The following is a 13,102-nucleotide window of genomic DNA, read 5'->3' as shown; positions in this document are numbered from 1 at the left end:
CTTGAGAGTATTGTATCTGGTGGAGTAGACAGCGACCAGTCCTGGCATGGGATTAGGGCGGCATCGGGGCGAACGAGCCGCGGGTCTAGAACTGGCTGAGACCGAGAGAATCGAGCCGAAGTCAGTGGAGTAAGATCATCGCATCGCGCTCAAGTAACTCACTACGTTCAACATCGCCTTTACGTCCGCGGGAAAACCGCTGTAAGCTTTACTCATTAATGGTCGCGAATTACGTTTAGTTAGCATGATGCCTGACTAACAAATCAGGATCCTTGGTTCCGTTACGAGTCCTGTAACGTCCTCAGCCTGACCGACATAAGCTCGACCGTGCACCTATCATCTTTCCCTATAGCCTAACGGCTTTTTTGTTTTTTGGCCTTCGCTTTATGCATACCGGTCTTTTTCGCCCGTTCGATGCCTCCAAGCATCCATGATCGAGGTACAGCACCTCTAGCTCGGAAAAGCTGTGCCCACATTGCAGGCCATTCTCGACACACATCAGCTCCTAACCCCGCATCGCGCGCCCGGCCATGGCTGATAATGCCAATCGTCTACCGGGCCAGACTCAAGCTTCTCCATCCCAGCCACAGCTGAGTGCAGCGCATGAAGAGGCAGCGTCGATTGCCGCAGAGCATCACAATCCAAACAGCCATTATATTCCCCGCCCTAAGCGTATCGCATGCGTTCTTTGCCGAAGGAGGAAATTAAGATGCGATGGGAAAAGACCCAGTTGCGGGACATGCTCTCGGTTAGGTCATGAATGCATATTCGATGAAGTGCGCAAGAAAAGCGGTCCAAAGCGGGGTTATGTGAAGCAGCTAGAAGCACGTCTGGGTATGTTCATTGTCTGTCATTATTCGACGCTCGATTTCTGATCGGAGGCATGTGAGCGCCGATCTCACTGTCTGCTCCGCTAACACCACGCTTATTATGCAGCCCAGGTCGAAACTCTACTTAGAAATCAAGGAGCACAAGTACAGCAAAGCCAGGGCAATAGTCCTATTGGTTCGGTGATAACCCATTCGGCTGGGGCGCCCGGCATCTCTCTCCAGGATGATGTTCATATGCAGTCTCCGGAGGGAGAGGCCGATCCTATCTCTTCGACTCCCACATCGTATCATGCAGGAGCAGCAAGCAGCGATAATCCCCAAGGTAGCTTGATAAGCCTGGGGCTGGAAGAACCCCTTCCCACGCAGGAGGTTATTGATGAGCTGCAAGTTTTCCCCGTACAATCGAGATCTGTATCCGCCTTCTAATGCTATACAGGACTGCGATATATTTCAAGAAGATACATCTTCGACTTCCCATGATTCACCGCCCAAGGTATTTGGCAGCTGCAAGCCTTGCTCCTACCTTACGGCCTCCTATATGCTTACAGTACATGATTTGGTGCCATGCGGCGTCTGTCACGGACAAATATTCCAGTCTTCACAGTATTTTCTACGAGCGGGCTCGTAAGTACGCCGAATTGGACGAGTTAGAAGGTCTTGGTGAGCGTGTGGTGTCTATCTCACATTGTCAGACCTGGGTACTCATCGGCACATATGAGTTCAAAATGATGTTTCTTCCTCGAGCGTGGCTGAGTGTTGGAAAAGCTGCCAGACTGGCGACGATGCTAGGCTTATGTGGTATAGATGAAGATGGTCTCAACGTCAAACAGACCTTGCCACCTTCCAAGGACTGGTCTGAAAAAGAAGAGCGAAGGAGAGTATTTTGGATGGCTTTCTGTCTCGATAGATACGCAAGTGTCGGTACTGGATGGCCTGTCTCGTTTGATGAAAGAGATGTCAGTTGCTCCAGCATATGCTTCAATGTCCGGGAATAGTCTTATCTGACACAGCTCGATAGATCTTCACGAACCTTCCAGCGTCTGAGGAATCATTCATCGATAACAACCCGCAACAGACTGGTCGTCTCGCAGACATACTGATAACCGGGAATATTTCCACAATGTCAACTTTTGCAGGAGTTGTGATATTAGCTTGCATGTTCGGGAAGAATGTCGCACATCTGCATCGACCTGATCCCCAAGATAATGAACATGATCTCACTGGACTGTACTGGCAGCGGCACCGTGCCTTTGATAATCTCCTACTCCACTTTGCGCTCTCCATGCCAAGTCATCTGCGGCTGACAGTCTTGACGACCGACCCGAACATTATATTCTGCAACATGGCTATTCACACAGCAACGATTTGTCTGCATCAAGGGGCAATATTCGTAGCGGAAAAGAATAAAATGCCAGAGCAGATCGCCACCGAGAGTAAGCGACGGTGTATACTAGCTGCCGATCAAATTTCCAACATAATGAAGATGATCATTCATCAAGATCTGAGTGTTGTCAGTTATATTATGACTTTTAGCTCTCTGAACATGCTAACAAGAAGCAGATGGACCCATTCATGGCGTTTTGTATCTACGTGGCCGCGCGGGTCTTCATCCAATACCTGAAATTTCGCCCCAGTGACTCCGCTGCACGTTCATCTCTACAATTTGCCTTTTCTGCCCTCGATGCCTTTCAAGAAAAGAATCCGCTAGCAGAACCATTCGTCATGCAACTTGAACTTGATATTGGTGGAACTGCCTTTGGAGATATTCGCGCTTCGAAAAGGATGTGTATCGCGTCTCATATACCGCAGAATATGGTAAGCATGCTTGCTATAGCCGTGAAGACGATCTGCTGATCAGCGACCACCCTAGACTTGCGCGAACAATACACAAACTGCAAGCCAATCAAGAAGCCAGGACGACAATACAACCCCAGATCACCCTCGAAGGACTTCCGGATCCACGCCCACTGAATATGCAAGTCAACACACTACCACTGAAATGCCACCAGGCCGACCAAGCACAACGATCCACAGCGGCTCCAAAACATCCAATCATGCAGCACCGACCAGAAATGGCAATAATAATCCAAACTTGGATACGAACCTGTCTTCTACATCCAACGGCAACACCAACACCCACCAGTCCCACCAGTCAACCAACTCCATACCCTCACACCTAGCTTCCACTCAGAACAACCTCGCCTACTTGGGACCAGCGACATACCCCTCATCCACACAAGTTCCTATACAGCCAGAACTATTCTCCTCCAGCGTCTTCGCTCCGTTCCAATATGAGGCCAACACTGCCTTCCCCAACCAGCCAACTCAGCTCGATTCCACGAGATCCGAAAACCCCCTCACTACCGATCCTACGTGGACTACTTCAGAGAATCCTATCCCTGATCTCAGCGATGGAGACCTAGTCAACAACCCGCCTGACGGCCCCGAAGCTCTCAGCGACGCTCAATGGGCATTACTCGCCTCGGGAGGCTGGGAGTCGTGGCAAGGGTTGAACTTCATGCCTTGAGCGTTAGCTTGAGCATGACTGAGTTTTTGGTGATGTGACCTACGATATATAGACGACTAACGATTGGTGTTGAATATACTATGAGATTTTACCTCTTCGACAAACTTGTCAAGTGTAGCACGTTTACATCTCCAGGACAGCATTCGCGAACCGGGCCAATATATCAAACCAGCACAGCAAAAGGACTCCATACAAGACATGCAATGCCATGCTTGATATCTACCGTAAACATCATAAACTCAAATAAAACATCCAACGCACCAAACGCCACAACACACACATACACAAAATGCGAAAGAAATATCAAAATATCAACCATCTCTACAGATTCCCACCCGCAGCCCCTACAATTCTCAATCCGCCCGGCCCCGACCCATCCGCAGTAGTAGAATACGCAAGCCAATACCTCGAAGGATGCCACGCGACAGCCGGAATCCCCGAATTGGCATTGCCCCCCGTAGGAACGGTATGAACACTCTCGCCCGTTTCCGCATGAAAGATCTCCAAGCCATTACCGCCACAGCCTACCTCGTCACAAGCACCGCAGATGAATCTACCGTCGAAGCTCCAGCTCACGCCGCGCACGGCTCCACCATTGTTGCTCGAAACAGTGCGCTTGCAGATCCAGTCTGTTGTATCCCATAGCGAGATGAGGGCGTCGCTGCCCCCGACGGCGAGGTAGCGACCTGTGGGTGCTAGAGAGATGGAAAGGCAGGCGGATGTATGGGCGTGGAGGGTGTGGAGGACGTCGAAGGACGGGTAAGAGATGATTTTGACGGTGCCTTCGCCGGTTGTGGCGAAGAGGTGGAGGTCGGGGGAGGAAGGGGTGGAGATGTGGTGTGAGAAGGTTGTTGCGTTGGTTTGGATGGGTTGGGGTGTGGTTCTAGGGCTGTGTAGGTTGATGGTGTAAAAGTGGGCTTTTGTTGCTGTTGCTGTTGCGCTGCGGCGGCGTTGGGTGGTCCGTCTGGGTGGATGGTTGGGGTGGATGGGGATTCGACGGAGATGGGTATGAGGGTGTCGTCCTGCAGATGGTGGGCATTTGGTCAGTTGTGAAGTTCCTGGTGCTGAGCGCACCGGCTTTGTGCTCGTGGGTGTTTCGCTCACCTTCCTACCAACAACCATTACCCTTCCATCAGCAGACCAGGACAAGGTGAATGCCTCGCCTCCAACGTCTAGACGACTGACGCAGGTCTTTGACCGGACATCCCAAACGCGAACGGTTCCATCCGTAGAGCAGCTAGCCAGCTCGGAGTCTCGAACAGGGTTGAACACGACTTTCTCAATTCCCGCAGTATGGCCGCGCAGTTCGGTGGAGTATTTCACTTGCGAGCGCTCAGGGTTCCAGATTCGAAGGGTACGGTCTGCGGATCCGGTGGCAATAAGTTGACCGGTAGGGTTCCATGCTATTGTGCGAATTCTAGATTGTTCATCGCCCTCCATCAGTATGCGTTTGGCTTCTCGTTCATGAGAGTAATTTGTCGGATGGGCATTTACGTATGAGAACCAGGCCCACGAGCAGCAGGATCATGGTAGTTTTGTGTTTTTAGACCACCAAATGCAAGACCAAATCGGTCTTTTGGGAGGAGGTTCCGTCGAGGAGGCGCCATTGTCAAGGTAGTACTTGTGTAATTGTTGCTGCTGCTGGCGGGTTCGCGATTGCGGCAGCAGCAGCCTGGACTGATGCCCCGCGGGGCTGTGAATGGCGGAGTGGGGAGAAATTCCTTGCCAATAGAATGGCAAACTGGTCTTCAGTAACGAAAGTTAATTTTTTAGAGCAATTGCGAAATGACGCTGTCGAATTGTGGGGAGATTTGGAAGTGCTCCTGCGCGCGATGTTCGATCGATGCCCGCAGAGACCGTGAGGCGCGTTCGGTGATTGGCTGGAGCTCGGCGATAGAAGATCAGATTCGAGATGACATAATGCTGGCACTCGCCAGTTGGCTAGGCGCCTGTCCAGAGCTACAAGTCTAGTAAATGGAAGTTTTTCATTTTCATGAAACTCATGAAAAGCCCTGTTCTTTATTTATAGTTCGGTAAGTTGTCCAATTCATGCGATAACAGTATTCCTTGGTAGGATTGCCCCGAACTTGCAATCAGTATATGGTCAGGTGACCCAGCGGAACATTCCAAGCAGCAATTATCTTGCATATCAACCAGTAGTATACAACGGAACTATACAGGAGCTTTTTGCATCTGCGTGCTTGACTCCATCAGATATTCCTGGTTGATGCAGCACGCCTTCTATTAGCCTTCTAGTGCGAATCGAGCAGATATTGTAGAGGGCGAAAATTCTCTCCGGGCTCAACCACAAATTTCATCTACCGGCATCTAAGACTTGAGCTTGACTGCCGACGGCCTGATCGACGAATAGTCAGGCTTTGTTATATCCTTCTAAGGACTATGCTCGACTTTGAGGATGACGCGTCTAAGCGCGAAAAATGCTACACCACCATAGGCCAACTGCCTGCTTTCATCGATCCCAAGCAGCCACCTACGAAACGGTCCCCCTTCTCGGCCATCCTTGGCCATCCATTCGTTCACACGGTAAGACACCCTGTGTTCTAGATATGATCCCCTAGATTTTTCTGCTGTCTGTTTGTGCTGTAACAGTTCATCATATGCACGCTGGCACAATATCAGAGAAATGCTAACTAGTCGCTGTGCAGGTTGAAGTCATTCTGCCCAAGGACATCCTGTCATATGTGCAACCCCAACTGCAGAATTTGCGATATGCTAGAGTGTTCATGTCGCTATCTTCTTTGCTAGAGGGTGATTTTTTCAATACTTATATCAAAACCGGTAATTATTGCTTTTTTTCGCCTTTCATCGCCTCACTGGGGCACTAAGACCGAATTAGTAGCTAACATACATGGTACAGGGAATATCCTCATGATATCAGAGGGACGCTCAGGCTCAGACAGTGTCTTCACACTCAAAGATGGTCTATAGTCCCCAGCTATGTTTTCCTAGCCTACTCAGCTAACAGCCCCCTAGGCATCTTGAAATTGGAGTTGAGCAAGGAAATCTTCGAAAGAACAGGGCTTACAGGGAAGCCTGTTCGCAGCGGAGGAAGAAAGCATGCAAAAGAGAGGTTCAGTATGTGCTCTCCATACCATGTCCCCCAAATTGAGGAGACATGCTGACAATATCCCTGACAAACAGTCGTGGAGATCAACCTTCGGCTTCCGTCCATGCTTCACGGCAAGAAGGGCTTCGAGAGGATCGTATGGGCTTTCAAGAATGTCTTGAACCAATCAGTAGCTTGGCTATTCTTCGACCTCACAACTAGCTTGAGTGGCGTTTCCGAAGGTACTATACCTCATTAAGCACCCCTCTGCGAATTATCTTTCAGGGCTATACACTAAAACACAAGCAGGCGACCCCTCCCTAAAGGGAAACCAGCCCCAAATCATCAATTGCCAGCCTATTATCACCGAGCACTCCAATATCCTTGTCCCCCCTCTCCCTGGATCCGAAATCACAGACGAGTCCCTTGAAGCAGCAGAACTAGAAGACCACTGCAACGAGCTCTCCGAGTGGCTTGCAATGGTATCCCTCGGATCGCCCCGCGTATCCGTCTATGACGATGTGGATCCCTACCTATGTCGTTACAGTGTACCCGATTCGGATAATGCAAAGTCTACCAGTCTTGTCAGCTTGAAGTGGCATGGACTTGTCCCGTCTCGTTGGATTATCGAATTATTGGTCGCGGTATTGTATGTTCCACATGCCTTGCTATAGGATTTATCTGATATTGGATGACCTGCTAACTTGGCTATCTTGTGCGTGTTTAGGAAGGAAACTGCTCCCAAGTCTATTGCCCCGTACGCTTGGTTCGCGCTTTCTGCGAGTGCGCTGGGAAGAGAAGCCGTGGAGGCACGCGATGGGTACACGGTTATGGTGCTTCCGACACATGTGCCAAATCAAGATGCATTTGGAGTGCAGGCAGATAGTTTGTCCAGGAGTGTTAGTCGGCACTTTATATGTTGGGAGTACGTCGGTGCTTCGATTCTATGAACTGTCTTTATGCTAGTATACATACCGTTGTCGAGTGGGCTCAGGAGTTACTATTCTTCGATACTATACCCCAAATCTAAAAAGCACTCACTATTTTCTTGGTGCCAAACACGTACGCAGGCTTATATAGTCCAAATTATAATATTCTTCTGACCTATTGAAGTTGTCCTGCATGTCCATTGGTATCCAATATCATATTCCCTTGTCGCTTTCATTTAACCATCCATCCCAAAGCCCATACCCAATACACGCCAAACGATATTTCACATCCCTTTAAACAAAAAGAAGTAGAGACCAAGACATAGAACACAGTTATCCGATAAGATCATTGACCATATCCTGCAGAACAGGTCGATTTCCAAGTACTCTATTACCGCTCATCAACTTAGCGCCCCTTTTAGCAGGTTTCTTCAAGCCAGTCGGCGATAGTCGAGTTTGCACAGGCCCGAAAGGACTGCGAGTCGTCTTCTTGGATGACACGGGGCTCTTGCTCTTCTTTGGACTAGGTGTAGACCTGTCTGGACAGGATTGCGATGGAACCATTTCGGATTCAAAAATATGATCCATCATGGCATCTCTAGGCAAGTCATAAACCCATCCTCGCTCTTGGACTAGTTTCACGTATTTTCCTAAGAGCTCGTTGCCATCGCGGAGAGTACTCTTGCTTCCGACAACGAGAAGCTTGGTCCGTGCTCTGGTGAATGCGACATTGACGCGTCTCCAATCACGGAGTAGATCACCGACGTTCTTGTCAGCGTTGCTCCGCACGCAGCTTAGGATGATAACCTCTTTGTCTCGGCCCTGGAACTTGTCTGCTGTGTGCATCTCAAGATCTGGTAGGTAACGACTAAGGTTTTGTTTCAGGAGCGAGAGTTGGCTTCGGTAGAGCGCTATGACACCTATGCTGCGTGCCGGAATGCCGCTGGAGATGAATGCTTCAACGAGTCGGCTGCAAATGGTTGCTTCAGTAGGGTTCACAATCCGTGAACCGTTTGCTACATCCAATGCAGGTATGGAAAGCGTATCCGTGTTAACAAGTCGAGTTTTGGCAGACGGTTCGACCAGATCTTTGAGCCAGCAACGACCCTGGCTTGTACCCAAGCAAACCTGTCGCTGACTATGAGGTTCGGGGAAGGTGCTGGGATGATGTTGCTTGAGACCGCCAATATTGGGGATATTGAGCGAACGCACTGCAACATCTGCAGTCCCACATTTGAGACGACCAGAATAGATGAGAGTATTGGATAAAAGCATGATGTCCTCACACATTCGATACTGGTGTTCCAGATTGACAACAGATGCGGGGTGTGAGTCAGACAGCAATTTGAAAAGACTGACATCCAAGCCGCCTTCTTGGGCCTCCTTGTTCTGCACCAGCGGAGGCAGTTGATAGTGGTCACCAACAAGGATAAATGTCCTAGCCATTCGAATAGGCCCTAGACATACGGGAAGCGTGATTTGGGAAGCCTCATCAACAATACAATAGTCGAACATGCGTTGGGAAAAGATACCATGACTGACCCCGAGGCAGGTAGTCGCCACCACTTGCGAATCTTCGTAAGAGGCTTTCAGCTCTTCCATTGTGGTTTTAGGCACCGCTGCCAAGTCTGCAAACTGCTGAACATCAGGGTGCACTTTTGCAGGAGCCCCGATTCGCAAGATACGGAAGTTGTCATCCTTGATTTTCAGTAGGATGTTATCAACCGCTGTGTGGGTGTATGAAGTCAACAGGACGCTCTTTCCTTGTGCCACCAAGGCACGAATGATATGAGCAATGGTGGTTGTCTTGCCAGTACCAGGCATTCCAAGGACCAAGGCATAATCTTCAGCTCTCATGACCTTGTCAATGGCTTGTCTCTGATCGACGTTCAAGGCTGCCTTGTCGGATTCAGACAAGGTATATGCAGATGCTGTGGTCTTGAAAGCGGGTGCCTCCCGTTTAACAATCAGCCTCCTCAGCTGTCTAGCCTGAAATAGATCCCGTTCCATCATGGAAACCAGGTTCGTTCGAACAATTGCCATGCCGTTGCTGAATTCGTCCTTGTCTAAACGGTAGACCGGCTCTTCATCCGACTCAGCCGGTGACGGAGAGGCACCGTCCTCGAGTATTTCCATTATACCCTTGAATGACTGGTTACGCTCGGCATCAAAACCTCTAGCTCTCGTTCTGGCGTTATGTAGCCGCCTGTCTACCGCGACGGTGATGTGTCTTCGGCTGACTTGCACAACGTATCCATTTGCAAGAGCAAAATGGCCCTTCTCATCAGAAACCACGATAGGTTCTCCAAGTGTGAGTTGGGATTCGGTAAACGAAAATGATGAATGGGGTTGCTTTTTGACGAAGGTATAGCGATAGCGGTTAATTTTGGGTCCATCTTTATCCTCGTAGGAGGAACTAGGGTCGATGAGGACATTGCCAAAGCATCGGCCCAAAGCCTCGCGCTCGCTACTAAGCATGGTCCAAAGCTCGCGTTTGAATCGGATCATGTTCTTTTCCTCTTTGGTCAACAGATCATCCCATTTTCGAAAGAAGTCGCGATCATCAGAAGTCAGGTGGTCCATAGCGTTGACAAAGTCGTCACCAAGACCGCTAGTTTCACCGTCACCATCATCTGCAAGCTTATGGTAGATGAAACAAGGTGTCTTTGAGTAGCACTTGTTGCAAAATGAGGACTTTTTGGCCATCGGCGGCAGGTGGGTTCTCTGGCGCATATATCCGACTATGCGATTGCGCTGCTGGATCATCTGTAGGAGCTCATGCCGAATACCACGAATGCGGAATATTTTCGTTGTTTCAAGGTAATATAACAATCCAAACGTACACTCCACATCTACAGGAACGCATCAGTTTGTATCAATAAGGGAACTGAACACCGGTGGGGGTTTTCTTACCGTAGCGATCAGAAAGCAGCAAAGTATACAGGGCCGTCTGTGCCCTGTGGGCCTGATTTGTATCCCTATTGCCTGTTTTGAGCTCAAGCGGTATGACCAGGTTTTTATCGCTTTCGCCGTCATGACAAGCGACTTGCACAGTGGCATCAACGTTTCCTTTGAGTCCGTACATTGGAGACCAAATATGCTCCTCGACTTCAAGAAGCTTATTGATACTCAAACTCATCTTAGAGCTGCCACGATCCTCAACCAATGATTCTGCCTTTAATTCAGTCAGTACCACTACCACGATTTGAGGCCGGGTAACTTACACTTGGCTTTACCCTGAGGAACCGCTCTGCCCAGGCTTGCACGCCCGGTATTCGACTCATGATATATTCAACGGCCTCCGGAATAGTCATGCGGATCAGGTATAGATCCTCGATGCGCTTGACAGTAACGCCTTCAATCAGAGTCCTTAGCGAGTTCGTATCCCATTTGTTGAGCTTGATTGCTTCTTGAAACACCTCATGAAAAATGTTCCCAAAGACTTGCGCTTTTCCTAGATCGGACGTGTATTTGATACGATCCTGCAAGACGGCGCGGCGCTGGCAACTAATTGAGTCTGCTACGACAGTTGCAGAGACCAGGTGGTCCGGATGGAGTATGACCATGTTCCTAGAATCATCCACGATGCAATGTCCTGTGGCATCGAAATCTCCGATTAAGTGAATGTATGACTCCTTGACGCATGGGCACTCGCACCAGGACTCTCGAAGGATGACGACTTTCTTTTCCTTCGTCCTCTCATCTTGTACAGAAAGCACCTATTTCTTGCTGTCAGTGGCAATGCAAAGCTGTTATTCTCAATGATGTCTGACCTGTTCTGGCTGAACGCGCCCTTTGAGGGTTTTATACGCAGACTCGGCAATATCAACAATCAGGTAACGCTTGATGGCTTGTCGGCTTCTAACGTTCTATATATGGGGCTTAGTAAGTATGTAACACATGAACCCACTAAGAATGACAAACATCGTTTGATGCATCTGCTCCTGAATGCATCATGGATTGTTCGATGGCCTCTATATCCAAGCCATCATCGTCAAATTCATCACCAAAAGATGCATCCTGTTCTCCTTTCTTCTGAGTGGATACTTCGGACATCGCGTTAGGATAATAGCCAGATTTTGCTCCGGGAATTGGTTGTCTAGAAGCTGCTGGCCCCGTAGAAACAGGCTTTGCCATATCCGTGCTCTGCGAATTTTCGCATTGAGCGAGAAGATCCTCCATACCGTCCGATAGACCATCAAAATCATCGTCAAATTCATCAGCATCAAGGGTATCAACATCATTAGTCGGTTTATCCACATTAGTTTTCATAGTCACTGCACCAGTCTCTCTCCATTCCTTAGTTGAGGCGCAGGCCTCTGTCGAAGCCTCATTTTTCGCAAGTCCGTCACTCAGAGCTTTGTCTTTAAGGTGAGAGGAACCGACATCCACAAATGGATCCATTGAGGCTTCGGCGAGATCGAAGAAGTCCTGGTCAAATTCATCGTCCCCGTAATCCGATGAGGACTCTTCCAACGGTTTCCTGTCTTCAGGGGCAGCATGAATGATTCTGGGCTCTTGCACTTGGCTGGTTTTCTTCGAGGCTTGAGCTTGGCTCTTTCTATCCTCTGTCGGGGATTTTGACCTACTACGCCGGCCTTGGTTGCGTGCTGGTATAGGAGACGAGTCAGTTGTGTCCGGTAGCGGCACAGGTGCCTTTTTCAACGTCTTCTCGATTTCCTCCACGAGAGAACTGATCTTGGGGCCTTGATAGTTTCCCGAGTTGACAACATTGCTCCTTGTCCTTGAGAATATGCTTCGTCCTGTACCAAAGTTCTCCTTGTCGATCCTTCTTCGCTTGGCTTTTGAACTGGGCCATTCTGCCATACAGCTGTTTGATCGTCTAAGACCTGAAGAGTCTCGGCTGGTGCGCACTGACGCTGGCGTTTGCGGGGAAGAAGAGAGGAGATTTGTGAAGCGCGGTCGAAGTATCTCACCATTGCCGTTGGCAAGGGTCTTGCTCACATAGCTGTTCCACAGGTCGGCGGCGAGGTCATGCTGCGGAGTCTTCTGGAGTGTCTGAGAATTCTGCAAGTCAAGAGATCCTTTACGCCTGCTCTTCGAAGTCCCTGCCAGGGGAGAGCTAGTCGGGGATGAGCTGTGGCGGCGCTTTTTACCATGTGCAGGCGTCTGGGACATTCTATCAGGATTTGAGCTTGCGGGCACATGCTGCCAAACAACGTAATCTTCTGGGGTAAATTCCGGCATAGGAGCATGGATGAAAGCATCCTCTGCATTGTTGATAAGGTCCGCTAGAGGGATCCTATTTCCTGGAGTGTGAGGGCATTCTCTCGGTGCCTTTGGTGCTGCTGCCTCTGCTGTTTGATTTTGATTATTTCCATTCGACTTCTCGGGTTCCGTCACTCCATTCAACCAAGACGTCTGGTTCTCCTTGTTCGCATGGCCAGGTGCTAAGCTAGTCTTCTGAGGGGGCTTGTCAGGAGTTGGTCTATTCTGTTGGTTGTACCGAAAAGCATTCAATTTCGACCGTGATTGCGAAGATACCCTGTGCGAGCCGTTGTCTGTGTTCATCGTGTTTATAGTTGGCGTTCTTCGGGAGCTGGGGGGCAATGGGGCATCTCGAGAAGAAAGGCCTAGGCGGTTAGCAAGAGTATGTCAAGTGGATCCTCGATCATTCGAATGACCGCGAACAATAGGTAGTTACCTTTAGTTTATCTACTGACATCAGAATTCCATGCCAGGCGAGTCATAAGTGACAGGTTCAAGACAGAGTGCTAATGCAGATCAG

The 13,102-nt window shown here is 49.4% G+C and overlaps 5 protein-coding genes across 5 annotated transcripts; 3 read left to right on the top strand and 2 right to left on the bottom strand.

Moving 5' to 3' along the window:
- The first annotated feature begins 172 nt into the window (after positions 1-172).
- Positions 173-1,299, top strand: BO83DRAFT_407279 (Zn(II)2Cys6 transcription factor domain-containing protein). Its single transcript, XM_025533943.1, has 2 exons — positions 173-201; positions 268-1,299. Exon 2 carries the CDS (start codon positions 531-533, stop codon positions 873-875), a length of 345 nt encoding a protein of 114 aa, XP_025389870.1. The 5' UTR covers positions 173-201; positions 268-530; the 3' UTR covers positions 876-1,299.
- A 7-nt stretch (positions 1,300-1,306) lies between these two features.
- BO83DRAFT_397699 (putative C6 transcription factor Prf) lies at positions 1,307-3,357 on the top strand (the record flags this gene model as incomplete). The annotated part of the gene is made up of 4 exons (XM_025533202.1): positions 1,307-1,786; positions 1,849-2,340; positions 2,391-2,645; positions 2,701-3,357. The coding sequence occupies 4 exons, from the start codon at positions 1,307-1,309 to the stop codon at positions 3,355-3,357; spliced, it is 1,884 nt and encodes a 627-aa protein (XP_025389869.1).
- A 268-nt stretch (positions 3,358-3,625) lies between these two features.
- BO83DRAFT_377345 (WD repeat-containing protein) lies at positions 3,626-5,194 on the bottom strand. Its single transcript, XM_025530962.1, has 2 exons — positions 4,852-5,194; positions 3,626-4,774 (listed from the first exon to the last, which is right to left on the bottom strand). Exons 1-2 carry the CDS (start codon positions 4,962-4,964, stop codon positions 3,679-3,681), a joined length of 1,209 nt encoding a protein of 402 aa, XP_025389868.1. The 5' UTR covers positions 4,965-5,194; the 3' UTR covers positions 3,626-3,678.
- A 342-nt stretch (positions 5,195-5,536) lies between these two features.
- On the top strand, positions 5,537-7,452 carry BO83DRAFT_436348 (ribonuclease P protein subunit p40). Its single transcript, XM_025535949.1, has 7 exons — positions 5,537-5,901; positions 6,024-6,156; positions 6,236-6,298; positions 6,352-6,453; positions 6,520-6,666; positions 6,734-7,073; positions 7,152-7,452. Exons 1-7 carry the CDS (start codon positions 5,758-5,760, stop codon positions 7,372-7,374), a joined length of 1,152 nt encoding a protein of 383 aa, XP_025389867.1. The 5' UTR covers positions 5,537-5,757; the 3' UTR covers positions 7,375-7,452.
- Positions 7,453-11,063: 3,611 nt separating this feature from the next.
- BO83DRAFT_242111 (bifunctional ATP-dependent DNA helicase/ssDNA endodeoxyribonuclease DNA2) lies at positions 11,064-13,071 on the bottom strand. The gene is made up of 2 exons (XM_025526972.1): positions 11,127-13,071; positions 11,064-11,072 (listed from the first exon to the last, which is right to left on the bottom strand). Exon 1 carries the CDS (start codon positions 12,883-12,885, stop codon positions 11,263-11,265), a length of 1,623 nt encoding a protein of 540 aa, XP_025389866.1. The 5' UTR covers positions 12,886-13,071; the 3' UTR covers positions 11,064-11,072; positions 11,127-11,262.
- Between the last annotated feature and the right edge of the window lie 31 nt (positions 13,072-13,102).

This window comes from Aspergillus eucalypticola (genome assembly GCF_003184535.1).
Source record: "Aspergillus eucalypticola CBS 122712 chromosome Unknown BO83scaffold_8, whole genome shotgun sequence".
Classification (NCBI taxonomy): Eukaryota; Fungi; Ascomycota; class Eurotiomycetes; order Eurotiales; family Aspergillaceae; genus Aspergillus; species Aspergillus eucalypticola.
This window is presented reverse-complemented; position numbering and strand designations above follow the sequence as displayed.

Bases quoted from the DNA above. Each gene is read 5' to 3' on its own strand.
- BO83DRAFT_407279 (XM_025533943.1), top strand. From the start codon at position 531: ATGGCTGATAATGCCAATCGTCTACCGGGCCAGACTCAAGCTTCTCCA.
- BO83DRAFT_377345 (XM_025530962.1), bottom strand. From the start codon at position 4,964: ATGGCGCCTCCTCGACGGAACCTCCTCCCAAAAGACCGATTTGGTCTT. The intron at 4,775-4,851 runs GTAAATGCCCAT...TGAACAATCTAG, and splicing joins CGTGGGCCTGGTTCTCATAC to AATTCGCACAATAGCATGGA.
- BO83DRAFT_436348 (XM_025535949.1), top strand. From the start codon at position 5,758: ATGCTCGACTTTGAGGATGACGCGTCTAAGCGCGAAAAATGCTACACC. The intron at 6,157-6,235 runs GTAATTATTGCT...TACATGGTACAG, and splicing joins CAATACTTATATCAAAACCG to GGAATATCCTCATGATATCA. The intron at 7,074-7,151 runs GTATGTTCCACA...GTGCGTGTTTAG, and splicing joins GAATTATTGGTCGCGGTATT to GAAGGAAACTGCTCCCAAGT.
- BO83DRAFT_242111 (XM_025526972.1), bottom strand. From the start codon at position 12,885: ATGAACACAGACAACGGCTCGCACAGGGTATCTTCGCAATCACGGTCG.